We start from the raw sequence: 24,571 nt of genomic DNA, 5'->3' as shown, positions 1-24,571 counted from the left end.
ATGCAAATCAAAACTACCCTACGATTTCATCTCACCCCAATTAGAATGGTGATTATCAAGAACACAAGTAGCAATAGGTGTTGGCGAGGATGTGGGGAAAAAGGTACACTCATACATTGCTGGTGGGGTGGCAAATTAGTGCAGCCACTCTGGAAAGCAGTATGGAGATTCCTCAGAAAGCTTGGAATGGAACCACCATTTGACCCAGCTATCCCACTCCTTGGCCTATTCCCAAAGGACTTAAAATCAGCATACTACAGAGATACAGCCACATCAATGTTCATAGCTGCTCAATTAACCATAGCCAGATTGTGGAACCAACCTAGATGCCCTTCAGTTGATCAATGGATAAAGAAACTCTGGCATATATATACAATGTAATATTACTCTGCCATGAAGAATGATAAAATTATGGCATTTGCAGGCAAATGGATGAAATTGGAGAATATCATGCTACGTGAGATAAGCTAATCTCAAAAAACTAAAGGACGAATGATCTCGCTGATAAGCAGATGAGGACATATAATGGGGGGCAGGAGGGGTTAGCGTTAGGGTTAGGGTTATGTGTAGGGTTAGGGATAAGGAGAGTGGTAAGAATGGAGGAAGGAAGGACTGTATAGAGGGAAAAGAGGGGTGGGAGGAGTGGGGGAGAAAGGGAAAAAAATAACAGAATGAATCAAACAACACTGCCCTATGTAACTTTATGATTTTTAATAAAAAAAAGCCTATCCCTACAAAATGATTAAAAAAATAGTTAGAATCCTTATAAGCATAATCTCAACAATGATAAATCTGATGTTCTATTTTCCCTGCTGTTACTTTAGTTCTGCAAATTTTTTGAGGATACATATTTTTAATCCTGTGCAATGGAATATTTGCAGATTGAAGGCATTGGTATCTTAATGAAAGATTGTCTTTTTACCTGGTCAGTAATCCTAGTTAGGTCTATAGCTATCTTTGAGTTACATAAATATAACTCTTTTTAACGGGAAAGTTATAAACTCTAAGACTGTATCTGCTCCATCAAAAAGGCTAGAAACAATACTTTAATTTGAAATCAATATCCTGAGATTTCTCCCCCTTGCATTTGTTACTGGCCCGAAAGTCTTCCCCTGGCAAGAATCTGGCTCCCAAAGCCTGATCTACTTCCTGCCCATTCAAACAGAGGCAATGGTAGTGGGGGATATACTCCAACATGAGTGTATGCTAATCATTTCTCAAATTGCAAACAAGACAATATGTTTATCCTCTATTAGAACTTATTTCTATATCAGAACCAAAAAGAAATGTCTTTAGGCTGAATTTAGGACAGCTTATGTTAGGATTTGAAAAGTAAAAAGAAATGAAATTAAAAACTAGAACAATGTTGCTCAACCTTTAAAACTCCATACCCATAATCTTGTTAAGCTGGTCACTATGAACCAGGCACTGTGCTGAGGGCTTTGTGTGCTTACAACTACCTTTTGAGGTAACTATTATCCTCATTTTTAGATGAGAAAAGTAAAGCTTAGAGAAATTAAAACCAGGACACATCAGCCTGAGCTTTGTTTGTCTCCAGTACATGATTTTTTTGGCAGAAGTGAAAATCTCTGTCCTGGAGATCCTCAGAAACTCCTTGGGGACTATTATTTCTCACCCTACCACCTACCCTATAGCACACTGAGATATTGATACCTGGCTGCTTGATTCTTCTTTCTTCCTCCCCAACCTGTATTTTCAATCATTTTTCTCATGAAAGCAACAGTGGCTTTTAAAATTCATTCCCTAAAAAAGATGTTATAGCACCAAATGTGTTATTTCAAACTTCATTTGTCCCCCTTACCTATTTCCCAAATTAAGGTTCATCAAATTCTCAGCACATACCTCTACCATTGCCCTCCTACCCTACTCTCATCCCAGACCTACCATGGAGAATCCTGGAAATGGAAAGACCATTCTTCTTTTAGTTCTTCTATCAATGACACTATAGGTATTCATGGAACAGTTCACGAAGACTCAAATTATTAGGAATTCCAAGAGGCCCTGCATCCTCTTACCCTTGAGACCACTTATATCTTAATACATGTGAGCAAGAACGATGTTATTTTAGTCGTAAACTTGAATATATCTTAACATATCTTTAAAAGGTAAACAGTTTCAAATCCTAGGTATACTAATTTAGCTATTGTTGGTTACACACACCTTTCCACAGAGCTATGACATTTGTGAGTCATTTATCCATTTCAGTACATGAATGGAGTATCTATGGTAGGTCAAGAACTATTCTGGGTAGTAACCAAGCTAAAATTAGACCAAGGCGTAGTATCTTTACTCACCATACTATAAAATAACTTACTGTATTTAACCTGAAAAGTGGGGTTATTATTGTCTAAAATCCAGGGCAAGCTCAAAGATTGAGGAAACTCAAATGAAAGGAAGTGTTTCCATCCTATTATCTCCAGGAACCCTTAGTTTTAATCTCACCTCTGAAGACAAAGGAGCATCTATACTAGTCAGCATGGAGTGGTTAGGAGAGGATGGATTTTCCTGCCCAAATCATCTTTGACAACTGGACCTCCTTTTTACAATCCTAGAAAGTTAGAACTGAAAAGGATCTTAAGAGAATAGGCTTGTCTAACCCCTTTACTTCACATATGAAGGCAATGATGGTAACAGTTTTTTCTCATAATTATTTGATCATGCTTTCTAAAGAAAATGATCAAATCTAATTTTCTAATCTTCTGTTATATGCCAGAAATATAAAGTAAGAGGGCAAATGGGAAGAGGGGAAGGAAAAAGAAAGGAAACATATTTATAGGAACAATCAGTCACACATATGCTAACATAGTTTTAGAGTCTTCACATTTAGGGTAGTTTAGGTGGCAAGCAACATAAAATCCCACTCAAATGGCTAAATGGAAAAAACAAGAATTTATTGGTACTGTTCCTAAAATTCCAGGAGTAAAGTTATGGGTAAGTCTGGGGAGATTTAATGGACAACAAGAAAATTTAACTTCTGTACATTTTTTGACTGTGCCTTCTGCTGACTGCATTCATTCATGGTGACACCAGGTAGTATAAAGCACTGCAGCTCAGGTCCTGACAAAAAAGAGTCTACTTCTGCAAAAACTGAACACTAACCCTGGGGTTGAATATCAGTGACTTTATTGGCCTGACTCGAGTTATGTGCACATTGCTGAAACAATTACTGTGGTCAGGAGGAATGGATTAACTGATCAGTTTAACCCAGGCCACTTTTAGCAAGGCTGAGAGTAGAAGAAGGGTGACTGCCCCCTGTCCCCAAATTGGTATACTATTGTCACAGAAGAGTCAATGGATATGGAGCACATGATACTGGCCATGTAGACATCCTCCACATAATCCTTCTAACTAGTGAGGAGGCCGTTATTTAACTACACTGCCATGCCATCTCTCTAAGATCCCTACTAGATTTCTTGTATCTCTAAAGTAGGTATCCAGACAGAAGAACTTCACCATTCAGGAACTGTTTTGAACCTTCTTATGAAACTCAAAACCAAATTTTGAGGGGACAATATGTTAAAATGATTATGTGTGGGCAATGTGTGGTGTTTTTTTCTCCTTAAAATTAGGAGAGCTCCTTGCCCCCTCCTGCTTCCGGTCATGCCTATCATCCCTCACCCCTAGTAAGTGGGCCATTTCCATTTATCACCTGGTCTATTATGAAGTCTTATCTACTGAGAAAATGGGGATGATTACCTGCATTGTACATGTATTCCATTCTCAATATTTGTGGATGACACTAAAATCAGTAGGAAATTATCCTCTCTGGCCAGATAGCCCCTACTGCTACCCTCCTGATCCCTGGCCACAACTTCTGTCCAGCACTCATAGATATTATGGAAATAAAACTATGCATTATTCAGATAGTTTGGATTAGTGTCTGATGTCATCACCTACTCTCAGCTGACTGGAAAAAGCAGAACACACAATTTTCCATTATTTACTGGAAGATTAGTTCCTAAATTTGTATACATCTACTTATACTAGACTTATAGGAAAACATCTTCTGAAGTTGGAAGTATGAACTCTAGAGGAGTTCTCATTTTATTTTTATTTTTCATTTCATCATGTGGGGCTTTCACACTTGTTTACATTTAACTGAATGCCTATCAGAATGGTTGTCTTACATGGAGTTGTTTAGAAGATGTCTGTGTGTCTTGTTAAACATAAGATTTGCAAACATATGTAGCTTCAAATAACAAGGATTACAAATATACATGTGTATTAGTTTAAAAAAAAAAAGAAGAAACTATTAGGTGTGTTAGTTTTTTGAAAGCTAATCTTTCCAATTCAGTGGCAGAAATGTTTCTTAAGGACACATGTGGAACCTGAGCTGTAATTGTTCAGCTGTGATCTGTGTGCTGTCAGATTCTAATGTGCCTTTGCTTTGCCCAGTGCTGCTGATCTATCCTGTTTATTCAGTAGATGGGGGAAGACTTCATCTGTCTATATTTCTTAGTGCTGAAAACAGAACTGCTACCTCATTCACTCATCTTTTCATCCAAGTATTCAATAAATGTTGCTTGCTTACTATTTGCCAGGCCCCCAAAGTAGGGGTTAGAAATAGAAAACAGCATTTCTAAAACTTAATAGTAAAAGGGGGAAAAAAAAAAAGCACTGATTACAATCATTCTTGCTTTACAGGGAACTGATATTTTATAGTCACTTTCTTTTTATTGCTAGGAATCAACCCACAGTGAGGGTTCATAGTAATGGATCACTCCCAGTGATCCATTTCTTCCAAGTTCAAGATGAAGTTGTTTTGAACAAACTCAACTTGCATTACCACTCTATTCCTCCTGCTTGCTATTTTTAATAAGTGTATTTTTGCCTGATGAAGTAGCATATCTAATGGGGTAGGTAGGTCTCTACCACCCTTAAGTAAGGAATATATAATTTGGGTCCCACATTTAGAAACAGCTCAGGCAGAATATCTGAAATGTATAAGAAAAGAAAGCTCAAGTCAAAAGGGTGCATGTGCCAGATTTCCACCGTATTCTTCATTAAGGAAGTTTGTGTTCCAATGCTGTAAATAATAGTCACTGCTAAATGTGATAGAGAAATGTTTAAAAGATATAGTTTTATATTTCCACTCTTTAAAATCAGTTTTAGAGTTTAAAGAAGTTTGTGAAGACTTTGCTTACCCATTGCAAATTTTACCAAGGTAGTATCTTAGATTAATTAATTTGTTAATTAACTAAATACACTCAGTTGTGTTAACAAGATTACAATTCCTTCCTTCCAGGACAAGAGATGTGGGCTTAATGAACTTGAAACTAAAGAGAAAAATCACAGATTTTGTAGAAAGAGATTGGATATCATCAACCTTAGACTTGATTGAGCAGTGGGTAGATTCAGATTGTACTAATTCCCCATGGCTAAAATGCCTTCAACTCAATATCGTTATTTCAAGAAAAAAGAAAGAAAGAAATGTAAAACAAGACATGATTCATAAATTCAGGTACCTCTCAATCTGGAGAGAAGATGGATAAATAGACAATCTTATACAATATGACAAAATAAATTTTATACAATGTGATAAACGTGAGTCTAGGGAGCACCTTCCTCAGATATACCTCATTTTCTGAGATTTAGATTTCCCATCAATGAAGGGAGGTACAATAAAACCTCAGTAACTCTAATCCTCTGAAATGAAGTGAGTCATACTTGATAGATAGGTTTTCTAAACAGTACTTGATGAGCTTTTTCTGTGTGCCAAACCTGAATTTCTCATTTTACATGGATTTAATATGCACAATAATTCTCAGGTTGGCACTATTGTCACCAGAAAGACAAGAAAAAGGCAGATATCTGGGAAAGAGTATACAAATTAGTTTTATATATGAAAATGCCACACTCATAAGTAACTAACTGGAAACTAAAAATAAGATACGTTTAACCCAACAGATTAGCAAAAATTACCAGAATTGGTAAAAGTATGGAGAAACAATACTTTTTGTATACTACTGGGGAATATGTAATTTTGAGGGTCCTCTAGCTGTATCTAAAATAGCTTGAAATGTACTTACTCTTTGACTTGGCAATTTTATTTCTAGGAACATACCCTACAGTAATCTCAGTATAAACTTAATCTGTTTGGGCTACTCTAACAAAACACCTCAGACTGGGTAATTTATAAACAAAAAATTTATTGCTCACAGTTCTAGAGGCTGGTAAGTCAAACGTCAAGGCACCAACAGATGCCATGTAGGACAAGGACTCACTTTCTCCTTCAAAGAAGGGAGAGAGGGAAGGAAGGAGGGAGGGAGGGAAAGAAATATATTTGTCCAAATAATTTTGTTGCTATTGTTTTACCTAGTTACTATTAATGCATCAGGAAACATCCCCTGGGAGACACTGTCTTGGTCTAAAATCACTCGACCAGGAGTAGGCAGAATCTCTAACTCAAGATTCAAAGCCCAGCTGATGTCCCTCAAAAGCTGGACAGGATGGAGGAAAGGACTTGAACCATGCATGCTAAAGGAGGCATCTCTTTTTTCTTAGGATGCAAAAATAGCAATCCAGAATTTTCCGTACATCTTGGGCAGTACATCATAGTTTCCTAATAGGATTTAGGTACCTTCTGCAGAAAAAAAAAAAAAAAAAAAAAAAAAGGAAAAAGGACACTTTTAAACTTGAATTCAGTTTTCTATCATGCCTGTTTTTTTTTTAATAGATATTTAACCTTTAAGAAAGGAAGTAGGGGCTTGTCTGGTAGTTTTGGTGTCTAATTGCTTACAAAATACAATTTCTCCACTCATTTATCTTTCCAAATCTTTCTCAGGCCTATTACCTTCTTCTGTCACTTCTTTCACCTTTGTCTCTCAAATGATGCTATTCATTTATACCTCTTTAACAGTTTTAACTGGACATCTAAACTAACTGCTATTATCAATTAATATAGTCCTATACTTTCAGGAAGCAATATGGAAAAAAATTAAACAAGTATTTCTTCTCAAAACTGAAATAACTAAAGGGAGGATCGTAGAACCATCTTTTCTCCATGCTTGGTCCAATGCTGACATTTCAGAAGTATGCACTTCTAGAACTATACTATCCATTTAAAACTATAAAATTGTGTTGAATCAATATAAGTACTTACTTCAAAAGTCCATGCAGAAAGTAAAGTTGAAGGTAATGAAGTTGCCCAGGACATGTATAGGACTCTTATAGCTGAATTTTGGCTTCTGTAACATATATAAGAACTAGGGTTGTTTAAAAAGCAAATAAACCCTGAAGGTGGTCCCTCTGAATAATGTGGACTAGTTCCTGATTCTGAGCCAGCAGTAGACACAAAGAACAACAGACACACTGCCAAGGAGGTGGAATGCCAAAGGCAGAGTGCTATATGCTTATTTGGCTTGGCTCTGCCAGAAAAGTGAGGAGGGGGAGAGAGAAAGAGAGACATCAGGAGTATATTATTTTTCTTAGTCTCCCTTCTCCCTTCCCTTTCCCTTGCTATTCTCTCATCATCAAGAATTAGATTTTAGTTGGTTTCACCGATGTGATTGACTTATTCTCCATTACAGTTGCCCCTGAGCCATACAAAAGTGCCAAAGAGTTAACAAGAGCTCTGGTGGCTAGAAGACAAGGCTAGTTGAGCTGGTTCCACATGCAGTGGGGAGAGGGAAATTTACCTCCAACCTCCACTGCCACAAACCGTGTGGTTCTCAGTTTCTTGACCCTTTCTGCTCACATGAATCTGTTTTCTGAACTTCATTTGCACACATCACCAGTGCTACACCATTTAGTGGATAATGCTTCTGTAATTTTGTGTGCATCTTGCCTTCACCACTAAAATATAAACTCTCAAGATGCCTGTCATATGTCTTATGGCACCACACATGACATGGGACACCCACATACATGCTCCTCTGATTTTCATGTTGAAGAAACATTTTCACCCATCTTTTGCTGTTGCTCTGCAACTATAATGTCTGCCATTTCTTAAGTTTGATTCTCTTCTTCCCTGTCAGAGATAGGATTTAGAGCTGGCCTTGGAGAATCCAACCACCGTTCCTTGATAGATGCTGACAAAAATAGAATTTATTAGGTGGGAAAGATCTGAGGGTGTCCTAGTGAGTTTGAGCTTTTAGTGTGAAGTTATAAGAATAAATCTGGGGTCCAGAATGCTGTGTGACCTCAGAAAGTGCATCCCTCATACAATTACAGAAGTAGAAAATCAAATGGTGATAAATTTGGCTCAGAAATAGAAAAAGAATATCTAAGTTATTTTTTTCTGTATATCCAGTTCTCTAGGCAATATTAAAATACATTCTTTCTCCATTGCTGTTATCCTATAGTAATACTTATTATCATGTAGGATTTTTTTCGCAATAACTATTCTGATTCACTAACTATTGTTATCAGACAGTACCAGGCTATTTTAATTGCTATAGGTGTATAATGTATTTAAACATATGACAAAGCAAGACTTCACTCACTGATTTTTTTCCAAAAATATTAAATATTCTCATTGTTGTATTTTTCCTTTAGACTCATTTGTCAAATTCCAAAAAATCTTGTAAAATTAATTAAGAATTATTTTTTTCTTACTAGTTACCACTGATAGAGAAACCAATTCAATATCAAAATTTTTAGTTCGATCAATATTTTTGTAACTTACTATTATTACCAATCAAATCTTTCTTCTTCCTTATAATTCCTTATAATTATAAATCTCTTTCTATTTTTATCTTATTATACCAACCAAAGCAATTGTAAATATTATTGGTAATACAATTTCAGTTTGTTTCTCCTTTTACTGTAAAAATTCATATTATTTCTTTGTAAAATACCATAAAAACCCTCAGCTAAAGAAATATGTCATCTCATTTTAAGAAAGTCATCTTTTTTCACATTTTCTCTTTTTTTTCTCATGAATCAATAGCAAATGTTAATGGATGCCTTTTAAATGTATATTGAGATCATTATGTTTTACTTGATTTTACCTATTAATATGATATATTATGGTAGATAAATTGTTAGGACATCTGTATGGTTGTCACAGCATGGAGATGAGAGGCTAGGCTTTACTGCTTGTCATACTCCACAAATACTTTGGAGTCAAATTGGTAGGAAAATAGGTTTATTCAAAGGAAAGAAGGCTTATTTCAAGGAAGATAGTTGCTTCTCCCCAGTTTGATCAAACTGCATGAAGTTCATTTTTCCTTTTTCTGTCATTCATCCATTTCTCAGGCAAGCAGGCAGATATATCCCACCATCTCATGATCCAGGAAGGGTCCTTGGACTCTGCTGCCAGTAACAGTTATTGATGAATCTTTTAAATAAATATGGTTTGTGAACTCATGGGTTTTTCTCTTCATAAGCAATAGGAGGATGATCTGTATTTATATGTGTGTTTATACATTATATTGACTTGGCAATTTGAAAAAAAAATCACAAGTAAAACAACCAGGTCCTGAAGTTTTTTTGTTATGTTTTAATTAATGTTTCAATGTTTCATTTTCAATTAGTGTTCTTAATTTCCTTTATTTTTTGTTTGTTTATACTTATTATCTTTTCGTTTGAGTCAGTTTTGATAAATTTTGTTTTCAAGAAAATTATATTCATTCTTTTAAGATTTCAAAGCTTATAGCATGGATTGTACACCTTTATAACTTTAAAGAGCCTCTCTGTATCTTGTATATTCTGTCTGGCAGAGGAAGACAATGGAGATGTTTGCTGTCTTTAAGTGGAGTGGAAAAAAACAAGCAAAAAGAATAAAAGAAAGTGTCTCTGCTAAGATGCTAAACCACAAATCTACCCGTAGGCAGATTTGGTGCTAGAATTCATTCTGCCAGCATACTGTGTAAATCTAGTTAAAGTGGTTATGGGCAATATTGCCCAAAGGCATCTGGCAGAAATAAAAGCAAAGCTCCAAAGAATACTTTAAACTCAGGCCTCAAAGAACATCTCAGATAAAATTCCTAGGAACTTGAGCTCACAACAGAAAAAAATACAAATGTGTCTGTTTGTATACAAATACACACACATATATAACACATATATTTAGATATAGATATAAATATATAGATATCTCCCAGAACATACAAGGGAACAGCTGGTCATGAGCAGCAGTCATCCAAAACAACAATAACAAAAACCATATTCAACCTTATCAACCTTACAGGCCTGCAAATTTTGGAATAACCAGGTATGCAATATAAAGTAACTAAATTAAATATGCTTAAAGAAATAAAGGAGAGTGCTGACAGTATGGCTAGGGTGAGATTGCCAAAATGGATCATGCACACTTAAAAAGGAGCCAAAGAGAACTTCTGCAAATGAAAACAAAATAACTTAATTTGAAATTCAAAGGACAGATTAAATATCAGAATAAAAACCAATGGGGGAAGAATGACAGACTGAAGGATACAGGAGATATCTCGTAAGAATTTAGAATGGAGATACAAAATATTAGAAAGAAATCAAGATATAGAATGACAAGAGCAAGATATCTAACATCTCTAGTTAGATTTCCATGAAAAGAGAATACAGGAAGTGGGGAAAAGGAAATATCAGGAGAACCTAAACCACAATAGTTTCCAAAAACAATGACAAAATTGAGTCTTCAGATTCTGGAAACTCAAGGAGGTCAAAAAAAAAAAAAAAAAGGTAAACAAAAAGAAATTCAAACTTCAAGATGTTGAGTAAAACTACAGAACACCAAAGTCAAAAAGGAAATCATAAAAGCAACCCAATATAAAAGAAAAGTTACTTGCAGAACACCTGTAGTCAAATTAAGGACTGACTTCTCAACAACCTTGATAAAAGCTAACTTGTTGGAATCGCAGCTTTACAGTCCTGTAGAAGATGTTTTTAATCTATTGTTACGTACCAAGAAAAACTATGTTTCACAAATGAGGGTGAAATGAAGACTTGCAGGAAAACAAAAACAGAGAGATTGATGGTGGTGATGGCTGCAGAATAGAACAATGTAGAACCTCATGAAGGAATTTCAAAAGAAGATACTTCAAGGAAAAGAAAACCCTAGCAGAAGGATCTGAGATCCAAGAAGGAAGTTGTGGGTAAATATAAGCCTACAATGACTGTATAAGACAAAACCAAAGAAATAAAATATTCCTGGACAATGAAAACACATAAAAGTAATCTAAAGTTCTAATATTATTTAGGAAAAGGATGAAGATAATAACTTTTGACTTTAAACTCAATATGGATGCTGAAGTGTATGAACATTCCCTATAAACTAGTTGGGGAGTGAAGAATGGAATAAGGTTTAACATGTTATAATCAAAATAAATAAAAGGCAATTTTTTAAATTTTAAAAAATGAGGGCTGGGGTTGCAGCTCAGTGGTAGAGTGCTTGCCTTCCACATGTGAGGCACTGGGTTCTATTCTCAGTGCCACATAGAAATAAATATTTTGTAAAAAAACAAAAAACAAAACCAATATTTTTTAAAAAATCAGACAAATACAAAGCAAAAGTAAACTTTAAAAACACTTCTAGATGTAAAATGGTCACAACATATGGTTTAATCAAGTATCAGGAAACTGGTAACGCAACTTCAATAGAAAGCAAAAATTATCAAACTCAAAAGGAGAAATTGGAAAATTTACCATCATCAGAAGAGGTATTTCTCCTAGGAATTGATCAAGCAGACAAAAATTATAAGAATTTAGTTGATGAAAATCACATAACTAATGAAATTATTCTGACAGACTTATATAAAATGTCAATTCAACATCTAGACAATTCTATTCAAGCAAGCACATAACACTTATAGGACCAGACTGTACATGAAGCCATTAGACAAATCGTCAAACATCAGGAAGATCATAATTTCTCAACACAACTGAGTTAATATTTGCTTTAAAAATGTCTTTTATTTTAAGAAGCATGTAGCGGGATGTTACTATTTTCACAATCTTTTGTCTTTAAGTAAATTTATGTCTGTTACCATTTAGTATTAAAACTAATATAATCATGGATCTGAGGAAACTGCAGTGTTCATTTCAAAACAAATTATAGTTTCTGTTTGGAGAATTGGTGACTTGTATAGCTTTTGGTTGTTATTAATGTGAGAACATTCTTTACTTCAGTGCACTATTAACAGTAGATAATAATACTGGAGCTATTTCTGGGGCTGCTGATGTTATCAACTTTTGATGAATTCCACCCAAGACTGTAGACTGAAAACTGCTGTGCCCTTTTCACAGTGAGGATGGTTACTATTTTTCTTTAAAGCAGAAAATACCAAGTGTTGGCAAGGACGTAGAGAAATTGGAACCCTTATATGTTGCTAATAAGAATGTAAAATGATACAGCCACTGTGAAATAATATGGTGAGTCCTCAAAAAATTAAAGATAGAATTACCATATAATTCAACAGTTCCACTTCTTGGTATATACCCTGAAGAAGTGAAGGCAGAAACTTGAATTTGTACAGTCATGTTCATAGCAGCATTTTTGCAAGAGTTGAAAGGAGGAAGCAACTCAAGTATCCATTAGCTGGTGAATGATAAACAAAATGTGGTACAAGTATACTACGAATTTCATTTGGTAATAAAAAGCAATGGCATTCCATTACATCTTCAACATGGATAAACCTTGAATGCAACATGCTAAGTGAAAGAAGCCAGTCACAAAAGGACAAATATTGTATGATCCACTTACATGAGGGATGTAGATTAGTCCAATTCATAGAGGTAGAAAGAATGGCAGTTGCCAGGACTGGGAGAAGGGAAGAATAGAGTCACTGTTTAATAAGTATGGAGTTTCAGTTTGGGAAAATGAAGTTCTGGAGATTGATGGTGGCAGTGGTTGCAGAACAGTGTGACTATTCTTAATGCCACAGAACCATTCACTTAAAAATAGGTTAAAATGGTAAATTTTATGTTATATATTATGCTTTTCCACAATTAAAAAAAAAAGCTTCTGTGTGTGCCTATGCCCAGGAATAGTCTGCTCTTACTCCTGAGGTGTTGATGTAATAATCAAATGCTTTGAGATTCAATTCCATTACACCTTTCAAAAGTCACCCTTGTTAGAACCTAGAAGTCAAAACAAGAATATTATGTAGGAATGCCTTACATTCATGTAGCACTTTATATTTGAAGAAAGGCTTTCATGTGGCTTAACCCATTTACCCTTCATGACAGCCTTTTAAGGTTAGGAGTATGATTCTCTTTTAATTGATGGAAGAAAGCAAAGACTGAGATGAAGTAGTTCAAGACCACAGGGCTATTAAGGAGGCAGAGGTTCAAATACTTATCTTCTGACTCTATGGACATTGATGTCTCTAGACAGCTTACTATGAGGTTTGCATTTGAAATGCCGAAAGCAAAGTGCTTTTCTTGCTAAACTGAACAAAAAAGAAAGATAGCGTCATTGGCTTTCCAATGCCCAAGGAATGATGATTCTACTAAATTTATGCTCTAAATCCCATTAACATATTTGAGGCTTTTTATAATTTTCTATTTCCAAACTTTGGTCATTTTTAAACTCTGGTTGGTTCTTTGTATTTTTGGACTTTAGCTTCTAAAAATACCATTTAATTTGGGGGTTGAGGACACTTTCCCTTATACTGATTGTTTTAGGTTGTAGCTATTTAAATTTTAATGTATAATCTCAAAATAAATTTTTTGTGTCCAATTCCAAGAACCAGAAACCAGATTGTTTTCTCATTGTTATGCAAAAACTATTTCACTGTGAGTCTTAAATTTCATTTTTTTATTGCTCTCCAAGGAGTAGATGGCTAATGTAAATGGGAGAAACTTGGCATTGCCCCATCACTGGTCTTAGTGACTTTATGAGTTCCCCCTAGATCAAATGGCTGGGTCAGTGCAACCTCTTGATTGTCAGAACACTGCTGGCATTCATATCTCTTTGAAGCCTGCCATGGATAACAAGCAGAACCTTAATTCACATGCTTCAGAGCATTGACCAACTCGATTTCTCTATCTCTGGGAAGACTTGGTACCCATGGAAGAAGGATGACATTCTGTGAACAGGCCTCCCTGAATTCATTAATTGATACCATGAATAATATTCACTGAGGCAGTATGCAATGGCTTTCTCACTGTGGTGGTATTCCCTGAAATTTTGAGATTTCACATAGCTGAGTTCTTCCCTCTACGTGACACCAGTAAAGTGCACTGACTGGTTAACACTGAATGTTCAAAGATGTCTCCTGTTTCTTCTTTGAGTTGTTCCAGTTACACTGAGGGGAAAATAGTGGACAGTCTGTCTCACCATGGCATTTGCTGCACAGATTCTTTACTCATATCGTCAGATTCGTATATGTGAAGTTGTTTAGAAGCACTTGCTGCCCTTCAAAAGGCTTGATGCCTTTTGACTTGGGACTTTCTTCCCTTTTGCTGTGAAATGTATAAGTCAGAGTTCCCTGAGCCGAGTGCAACGGAGAAGTGAAGTACAACTCAGACCAATAACTTGCATACCACCTCAGGAACACTGTCCCTATATTGAGGTCTATTGTTTGCATTTCCATAGCTAGCACTTATAAAGTCCCTACTCTGTGCCAAAAACTGTGCTGAGCATTTCATGTATTCAATCCACACCATAGACCTCCATGGTAGGTATGAACTTATTCTCATTTTACAAAAAGAAAATGAAATCTTCTGACATGTAAAGAGGGTAAGTGGGCATATGACAAATAAATGGCTTATGTCATCGAGCCCTTCTTTTCCTGTGTAAAACTGTAACATCATAGCTCAAATGGTATGACCTTTTAGAATCCCACATTAAAGAATTTTCAGAATCAATCTTGCCAACAGCATCAGTGCCTTACAGACTTTAATATTTTCTTCTTTTGGTAGGGAGAGCACCAACTTTCATATTATATTTCATGCATATCTAATCTAGTCTTGTTTTCCCCTAGCTTTCTCTTCCGTATGATTTAAACAAATGATAACAGTCAAATTTATTAACATTCTTTCCAAGATTGCTTTTCCTAATGCCTCACTTGTCCAAAGTTGCTTTCGGCTTCAAACTTTATTCAGTTGTCCTATATTTAACTAACGAGGAAAAGATATAAATCAGACACTCATTACTTATAAAAGTATAACAAAAACAAATTCAAACGAAAATGGGAAGTAGCTCCCCGTTGTAAATGGAGCACACTTTTATTTTTATTGCTTATTAAAAGATAAAGATATCATGAGGACTATTTTGTATTTAGAAAGAAGCTTTCTTTTTGAAGACACTAAGGATATTTGTTCTAGCATTTGTATAATTTCAGCAAAATATTTTGCAATCTATGTAACATAAAATGAGTTAAGTATTTACTGACTATATACTTTGTTCCCAGAATTTAAGAATGTACACTATGTATAAAAAAGAGTCCCTGACTGGGAGCAGTGGTACATGCATATAATGCCAGCAACTCAGGAGGATTAGACAGAAGGATTGCAGGTTCAAAGCCCTAAGAAACTTAGCTAGAAGCCTGTCTCAAAATAACAAATAAAATAGGGTTGGAAATGTGGCATAGTGGTAGAGTACCCCTGGGTTCAATCCCTAGCACTAAAAAAAAAAAGGGGGGGGGGGGGTGGGAAAAAGAGGGGGAGGAGGAGGAGAAAAAAAAGAAAAATATAACTTGCCCTGAAGAGTTTACAATCTAGTGGATGAGAGAAGATGGAACATACCAATAAATTATACCCAAGGCAATATACATTAAGGGTTCTTCTTACCATTCCTTCCAGTTCTTCAGCAAGATCTAATAATTTGGTCTCCAAAACATACCTTCAATTTGTTGTCATCTTCAGGGAAGTTTGAATTTTTTTTTTTTTTTGGTACTGAGGATTGAACACAGGGGCACTTGGCCACTGAGCCACATCCCCAGCCCTGTTTTGTATTTTATTTAGAGACAGGGTCTCATTGAGTTTCTTAGCACCTCACCCTTGCTGAGGCTGGCTTTGAATTTGTGCTCCTCCTGTCTCAGTATCCCAAGCTGCTGGGATTACATGAGTATGCCATTGTGCCTGGCAAGAAGCTTGATTTTGAATTTCAAAAATAACCTAATTTATGCTTCATAGATGGAACTCTTGTTTTTTCTTCTTTTGTTATCTGGTATTGTGATCATTTCTTAACTCTAGATTGAACAGCTAAAGATGCTCCCGCATTACCCACTTTAAGGTATATCTTTATGTTCCTCTCACACTACAGAGTCATCAGAAATTGGACCTTCCTTGGTGATTCACACCACTGTCCCATTTGGAGTTGCATACTTGGAGCATAGCATTGAGGATGTGCAGGAGTTAATCTTCCAGCATCTGGAAAATATTTTGCCAGGTTTGCCTCAGCCAGTTGCTACCAAATGCCTGAAATGGAGACATTCACAGGTAATCAGAGAATCCAGTTGTGTGAGCACAACCATTTCATAGTAGTTCAGCATGACTGACTTGACTTTTCATCCTTCACCACCCTCTAATATAAGAATAAGCAACAGAATCTTTGGCACAAATGTGTGTTTGCCTAACAGAGAAGTGTAAATTCTATAGGTTTTCATCATCCTGATATTTCTCAACAAGAGGCACTGCATGCGGCTTTTATCAATGTTATGTCCAAATTCTGGCATCAGAAGATGTATACCTTGAAATTCCTATTGCAAGTAAAGCAGGTTATATGTCAAAATGCAGCTGTTTCTCTGGGGTTTTTCTAAATCAGGACTGTGGTTATATAGAAACCACTATAACCTCCCAAATTTTTGCAATATGTCAAAATAACCTTGTAAGTGTATTTTGCTACCACAATTTTCATTTTTATTAAGTTCCCACTTCAGTTTTGACTGCTGCCAGCAGAGCTCTTTAGGGGAGAAAGATGAGTACCTGCATAGAACAGCTACTTAAGCTGTTTTTCAGGGTTAGATAAACCTGCTGATCTTCCCAACAGGTCAAACTTAAAGCTCTTTATACTAAGTAAATGTTGACATTTTGGAAAATCTCTGCATAGAAGAAGTTTGTGAGTATTTATAGAAAAAGTCTTTTGATCTGTAAACTCAGTTGTGAAGTCACTTGGGGGTCAGTAGAGCAAAGGGTAGATGGAGAAAAGATGCAGTGAGTTGTCCATTTTTTTCCCTGAGATTTCTGAGGCCCTCAGTTGACAGACTTACCAGCACTACTGGTTATCCAAGCTGGGAATCCTTTAGAAAAAGCAGTGTTGTGGGAAATTACAGTAGATTCTGTATATTTAAAGGGCTTTCCAAAATCAGAGGAAATGGTAAATTACTTCCTAAAATATTGCAGCAGGTCTACGTGTTTACCCATATCTTCTCAAGTTAAATTATACAGTGAACCTTTGGGGAAAATATTTACTTAAACATGTCATGGTCACTTAGAAGACTTTGCTTTTTCCTTTTAAAAGCATTGAAAAATCTCAATAGCTAATGTCTTTAAATGATGTTTAACTCAATTTTAGCTTGACTTGAAAAACGAAGTCGGGGAAATAATCTTGTTATAATTTAAAGCTGGATATATTACACACCAAGTTACTTTGCAATTTATAAATGTTCCTTTAAAAGAACAATAGTTTATGAGGTTTCTTTTTGTGCCTTTCTCATAAATAATTTATTAATAAACTGAAAAATGATTTTAAAATCTACTTATTTCTAAAAATTTGATGTATTAATAAAAATAGATTTGTCCTAACTGTAAAATGTCCTATTCAGAGTTGTGCAATATCACAAAATTTAATAAAAAATTCTTTGAACACAATGTACATCCAAACCCTAGCCATGATTTTTATTACAATTTGGATGTTGAAATTATTCTAAGACATTTGTAAATCTTCAGACTGTGAAACCTAAAAGGAAACAAGTTGTCATTCAGACTTAGAAGTTTGCATTGTCCACTATACATATACTTCTCTAGTATCTTAAGCATCATTCTACAGAACATGACATTGTTCTTTGTGGCAGAGATCTTACCTGTACACAATTTATATTACATCACCTTAGAAAAAGGAATAATAAAAGGTCAAGAGATTTAATATCATTTAACTAGTTAATTTTGAGCTACTCTTCTCAAGACAGCATTTCTCCAATGCTTTTTAAAAGGTTTGGCTTAACCTTAAGAATGTGACAGAAATTTATGTGTCCCAACCCCTCTCAGAACTTGCAATGAATTTATGTATGTTTGTGTATTAATATGTTCTAATATAGTATGATGCAGAATAGAAAAGAAAGAGGCACATCTGATCATTTTTAATTTTTCCTTCTTTTGGAAAGGAGGAAAAGCCCTCAAAGGGGAAAGCCCACCCCTTTTTTTTCCTGTGTAGGCCTCCCCTATGTTCCTTTCCTTTTTTTCTCTCTGTTTTGTTTCTTCTGTTCTCCACACTGTACCTCCTTCACGTTTTACTCTTTCTCTGAAATACAAGTGACAGAGCTCTACACACCCTCACATTATAAAAGCTTCCATAAGACACAGAGCTGGTGCCTCTTGACACAAGCAGTGGTGGGTGGTGTGGATTCACAAATCCCCATCCCAGACACTTCAGGCTGGACACTTACCATCAATTTTATTTATTTTTCCCTTTTTCTCTTCTTTTGTGATGTTTACACTGCATCCTGGCACCAAGTACTGTGAAGGGTGGGGAAAAGAAAAGAAAGGAAGGGGAATAGCAATGATGAGTACTTTTAGTGTGCCAAGCCCAGAGCAGGGCAATTCAAAGATGTGATTGCATTTAATGTCAAAAGTAGTCTTCTAAGTGGCAGTGAACCACTATACACCTAGAATGGTGAAAATCCAGAAAACTGACATGAAATACTGGTGAGGATGTGGAGCAACAATAGCTCTCATCCATTGCTGGCGGTAATGCAAGATAGTATAGACTGTAAAAGATGGTTTAGTGATTTCTTAGAAAGCTAGATATACTCTTACTATATGATCTAGCAATCACTCTCCCTAGTATTTATTCAGGGGAGTTGGAGACTTAAGTACATACAAAATCTGCACATGGATATTTATAGTAGCTTTGTTTTTAATTACCAAAACTTGGAAACATCAAAATGTCCTTCAGTAGCTGAATGAATGGGTGAACTGTGATACAATGGAATAATATTTAGCACTATAGCTATCAAGCCATAAAAAGATATGGAGGAAGTTTAAATGCATACTATTGAGTGTTATTTCACTGAAAAACTATGTATTATATGATACCAACCATTTTTGACAGAGACAAAACTATAGAAACAATAAGACGGTCAGTGGTTGCCAAGGGTTAGAAAAGAGGAGCAAGGAATGACTAGGCACAACAAAGATTTTTATGGTAGTCCTCTGATACTATAATGGTGAATGTAGATCATTATACATTTGAGCATGTATAACAACAAAGCTGAACCCTAATGAAAACTATAGACTAGGGGTAATAATGTTGTGTACATGAAGTTTCATCAACTGAATCAAAAGTACCACTTAGTGGGAGACAATAAAGGTGCCTATGAATGCTTGAAGGAAATATATGAGAAATCTCTGTATCTTCCTCTTGATTTTGCTATAAACCTAAATACTAATATTAGTACATTTTTCCATCACTATAATTAAATACCTGAAGCCAGGTAGTTTGAAAAGAAAAGAGATTTATTAACTCCCAGTGTTGGAAGCTGAAAGTCCAAAGATCATGGCACTGGCCCTGGTGAGGGCCCCATTAGCTGTGTCATCTCATGGTGGATGGAATCACAGTGGCAAGAACACATGCAAAAAGGAGAGATCACGTGGGGAGACAGGAAGCTGGAGTAAGGAGGGACTCTTTCATAACGACTTATTCTCACAAGAACTAACTCAGGGTCCCACAAGAACTACCTTAATTACTTCTGAGGACAGCACCCCCAACAAACAAACAACTGCCACCAAGCTCCAGTTCTTAAAGATCCCATCACTTCTCGCATTGCCAACTCAGGACCAACCTCCCATGAACCCTTGGGGGGTCACACACAGACCTTATTCAAACCACAGTACTATTGTTTTAAAGAAATGTCATTATAAAAATAAGTAAATAAATTCAAATTTTAAATGTTTATTGGTAAATTGCAAATAAATTATAATTATTTTTAAAAGTAGTCATGAATTTAATAATTTAACCCACTACAACCATGAGTATCTCACAGAGATAAAGCAGCTTCCTTGAGCACTCATGGGTAATAATGATAAGGCCATTCCACTTGCCTCTCAGTCCTTTCCTTCCCACCATTCCATATTGTTGCACATTCCATATTGTTATATTCCATATAACATTCCAATTTGTTATAACAAATTACTAGAAATTTTCTAGCTGAAAACAATACAAATTTTCAGTTTTGGAGGTCAAAAGGCCAAACTGGGTGTCACTGGGGAAAGGCAAGTTTCTATCATGGCTGCAGTCCATTCCAGAGACTCTAGAAAATAATCCGATTCCTTGCCTTTTCCATCTTGTAGATGCTATACATGTTCTTTGGCTTGAGCCCTTCTTCCATCTTTGAAGCCAGCAACAGCAGGTTGAGTTCTTCTTACATGGCACACTGCAATTTTTTCTCCTTTCTTACTTTTCCTTTAATGACCTTTGTGAGGACATTAGTCCCATCTTGGATAATCCACTATAACCTCCCCACCTCAGGTTCAGATGAGTAGTAATTTTAATTCCATCTGCAGCCTTAATTCCTTCTTTCCATTTAACATTCTGTTAAATGTATGTATATGTACAGATTAAGATTTGGGCATCTTTGGTGGGGACATTATTTCTGTCTATCATACCCTCCTTTTCTCTGAATCCCTTTTATCTCCCTTTAGGAGGCAGTGTTTCCCATGTCCTTCATAAAATCTTTGGGGGGCTTCAATCCTCCAAAGCTCCAACCACTATAAGGGAATAGCTGCTATCTGAGAGAAATATGAGAGTATTTTGTTAGGAGAAAGCCATTGCTTCTTTCCTTGGTAATGTTCTCCCATGCCCTGTGCTGACTCTATCACATATCCACAATGGCAGCACAAGAGTAAAAAATATTCATTCATTTATTCAGCGAACATTTAATGAATGCCTACAATGTGCCTAGTTCTCCGCTCTTGAAACCATAGAGATTATTATTTGCCAAAGATCTTTTCCTAAGACTCTAAATTGAGTTTTGTCTTGAGGAAAATAATGGTGTGTTCTTTTGGATGCTGCTTTTAACTGAAGTAAGTGGCAGATGAAGAAAGAACGTGTCTGAACAACTTGGGAGCTGCTTTCTGTGCCTCCAGTTTGGGATTTGAATAAAATACTTAAGTAGGTGGTTCAAGCAAACTTATCAAAGCAATAGCAGATTGTTTATGGTTCTCATTCTTCCTTTTGTAGCTATTTACCTCCATAAGTTAAATGTTTCTCCAGTTAATATAATTTGATGCTTAGTCCATGATGCATTACAATAAGATTTCTATAACAAACAGGATATATTAACACTTTCAGTAGAAAAATAACCACTGGAAATGCCTTTCCATGTAAGTCGACAAAGGACACTTAGTTTGATAAACTTAATACTCTGATTGTAATTATTTGTTATGTATTTCTTTGTTTCAGTATCTATCATGGTGCCTTTCTCAAACTGTACTTAATCCCTGATTTGTGTTCAGGTTTAACTCTAATTTTCTCCATCTTTCTTCATATGCAGAAAATGTTAGTGGCCCTTTTATCCACATTATTTAGCACATTCATGAGTTGCTTTATTTTTTAAGTTGCCAAATGTATTTTCAAATACCAAAGAGAGCAGAAGAGGAAATTTAGGTCAGGAGGAGGATGGCAAATGAACACATTGATATCTTCAGTAAAATAAAAGGATTTGGACTAGCTTATTAAATTTGTGCTATAGAATTAGAAATCAATTGTCTTCTATAATTATATTTTTTCACTTAGTCTTTTGCTTTAAGACCATGCCTTCTCTTTCCCCTTTAATATTTTAAATAGAGGGACCATTAACTCTTAAAAGTCTCAATAAAAGTCATAAAGATTTTCTCCATTACAAAAATACATGTACACATAAACACAGAAATTGCATATGATTATGAGGCTTTATCAACAACCTGAAGTTCTTCCATTAATCCAGCATTAGGAGTACCGCTGTGAAAGTCATACTACTATAACCTGAATAAATCAAGAGTCCCTTGTAGCCCTGTCTGGGAATACTATTACAGTCAAAGAAACACAATCCAACAGTTAAAAGGAATTTAGCATAATCCCAGTCTTTACTGTTATCGCTGATAAAATTTTAAAGCATATACGAAATTTTCATCCTCAGCAGTGCTTTTGAAAATCTTGTTTTTCATTCCTTATATACACTCTGAAAGCTCTCTCGGATTTTCTCTTTGCACCCTGAACTCTTAATTCCCCATTAAAACTTTACTGATGATCCACCATGTAGGCTCATTCCTTTCCCCCCCTTTTTCTTTCTTTCTCTCTTTCTTCACACCAACATTCATATTCTGCACTCTTGACTCTCCTTTTTTTCCCCTCTTACACACGGATATCTTCACAATTTTCAATAGAAAGTCCTTCTGTTTTTGCTTCTTCAGGTCTTACCTAACTGATTACCTCAGTTGCCATATTACTTCCCAGGAGTTAGAAGGAATGTGAGAGAAAAAAAGCAAATATACATCAGCTTAAGGCCAGAATTTTCCTTATGAATTTGTGTTTGGTGCAGGAAGGAATTGACCACCCAGAACAACCTGAGACCACCCTTACATGTATTATTCGCTCATAAAATTTATTTCTGGTGGGTAATTTTATCTAATTTTAGCATTGAAAGGTTAAGCAGTCCTTAATATTTCATTTTTTTTTCTTTTATGCATTTTCTGTCATCCTCCTTTAGTTAATTTAGGTAATTGGAATTGTAAGGCAGTGACTGATCTCAAAATATGCAAAATTTGTAAATCCAAAGGATTGTTATCTGCTTCTAAGTCTGTGTTAGTCAGTTTTCTGTTACTATGAAAAATAACATAACCAATGTTATCTTATAAGATAACCAATGTGACTGGTTGGTCGCAGTCGTGGAGCAAGCTGGCGGGTGAGTCAGGCCGCTTGCACCGCGGAGGTAGCAGGCGGACACCCAATGCCCCTGCCATGCAGGGCTGGGCAGCAGATAGCCAACCTGCCCAATCACCAGGCCAAAGTTGGAAAGATCTCCCATGTTCTTGGATAGGCAGAACTAATATTGTCAAAATAGCCATACTACCAAAAGTGCTATACAGATTCAATGCAATTCCAATTAAAATCCCAAAAATGTACTTTACAGAAATAGAGCAAGCAATCATGAAATTCATCTGGAAGAATAAGAAACCCAGAAGAGTTAAAGCAGTCCTTAGCAGGAAGAGTGAAGCAGGGGGTATTGCAATACCAGAACTTCAACTCTATTACAAAGCAATAATATCAAAAATGGCATGGTATTGGCACCAAAATAGACAGGTAGATCAATGGTACAGAATAGAGGACACAGACACAAAACCAAATAAATACAATTTTCTCATACTAGACAAAGGTGCCAAAAATATGCAATGGAGAAAAGATAGCCTCTTCAACAAATGGTGCTGGGGAAACTGGAAATCCATATGCAACAGAATGAAATTAAACCCCTGTCTCTCACCCTGCACAAAAATCAATTCACAATGGATCAATGACCTTGGAATCAGACCAGAGACCCTGCATCTTATAGAAGAAAAAGTAGGTCCAAATCTTCAACTTGTTGGCTTAGGATCAAACTTCCTTAACAGGACTCCTATAGCACAAGAAATAAAAGCAAGAATCAATAACTGGGACAGATTCAAACTAAATAGGTTTCTCTCAGCAAAGGAAACTATCAGTAATGTGAAGAGAGAACCTACAGAGAGGGAGAAAATCTTTGCCACTCATACTTCAGATAGAACACTAATTTCCAGAATCTATAAAGAACTCAAAAAACTCTACACAAAGAATACAAATAACCCAATCAACAAATGGGCTAAGAATATGAACAGACTTCACAGAAGAAGATGTACAAGCAATCAACAGATATATGAAAAACATTCAACATCTTTAGTAATAAGAGAAATGCAAATCAAAACTACCCTAAGATTCCCTCTCACCCCAATTAGAATGATGATTATCAAGAATACAAGCAACAATAGGTGTTGGAGAGGATGTGGGGAAAAAGGTACACTCATACCTTGCTGGTGGGGCTGTAAATTAGTGCAGCCACTCTGGAAAGCAGTATGGAGATTCCTTAGAAAACTTGGAATGGAACCACCATTTGACCCAGCTATCCCACTCCTTGGTCTATACCCAAAGGACTTAAAATCAGCATAGTACAGAGATACAGCCACAACAATGTTCATAGCTGCTCAATTAACCATAGCCAGATTGTGGAACCAACCTAGATGCCCCTCAATTGATGAATGGATAAAGAAACTGTTATATATATATATATATATATATATATATATATATATATATGCACAATAGACTATTACTCAGCCATAAAGAATAATAAAATTATGGCATTTGGAGGCAAATGTTGGAGAATATCATGCTAAGTGAGATAAACCAATCTCCAAAAACCAAAGGATGAATGATCTCACTGACAAACGGATGATGACACATATA

General features: G+C 35.8%; 1 protein-coding gene across 4 annotated transcripts in view; it reads left to right on the top strand.

Moving 5' to 3' along the window:
* The window catches only part of RNLS (renalase, FAD dependent amine oxidase), a 300,101-nt gene that overhangs the window by 246,524 nt on the left and 29,006 nt on the right, over window positions 1-24,571 (top strand). For all 4 annotated transcript variants that reach the window (XM_079138345.1, XM_079138347.1, XM_079138348.1 and 1 more), the window contains exon 6: window positions 16,166-16,341. In XM_079138345.1, coding sequence (XP_078994471.1) covers window positions 16,166-16,341 — 176 coding nt within the window. The remainder of the gene's footprint in view (window positions 1-16,165; window positions 16,342-24,571) is intronic.

This window comes from Sciurus vulgaris (assembly GCF_902686455.1).
Source record: "Sciurus vulgaris genome assembly, chromosome: 4".
NCBI lineage: Eukaryota > Metazoa > Chordata > Mammalia > Rodentia > Sciuridae > Sciurus > Sciurus vulgaris.
This window is presented reverse-complemented; position numbering and strand designations above follow the sequence as displayed.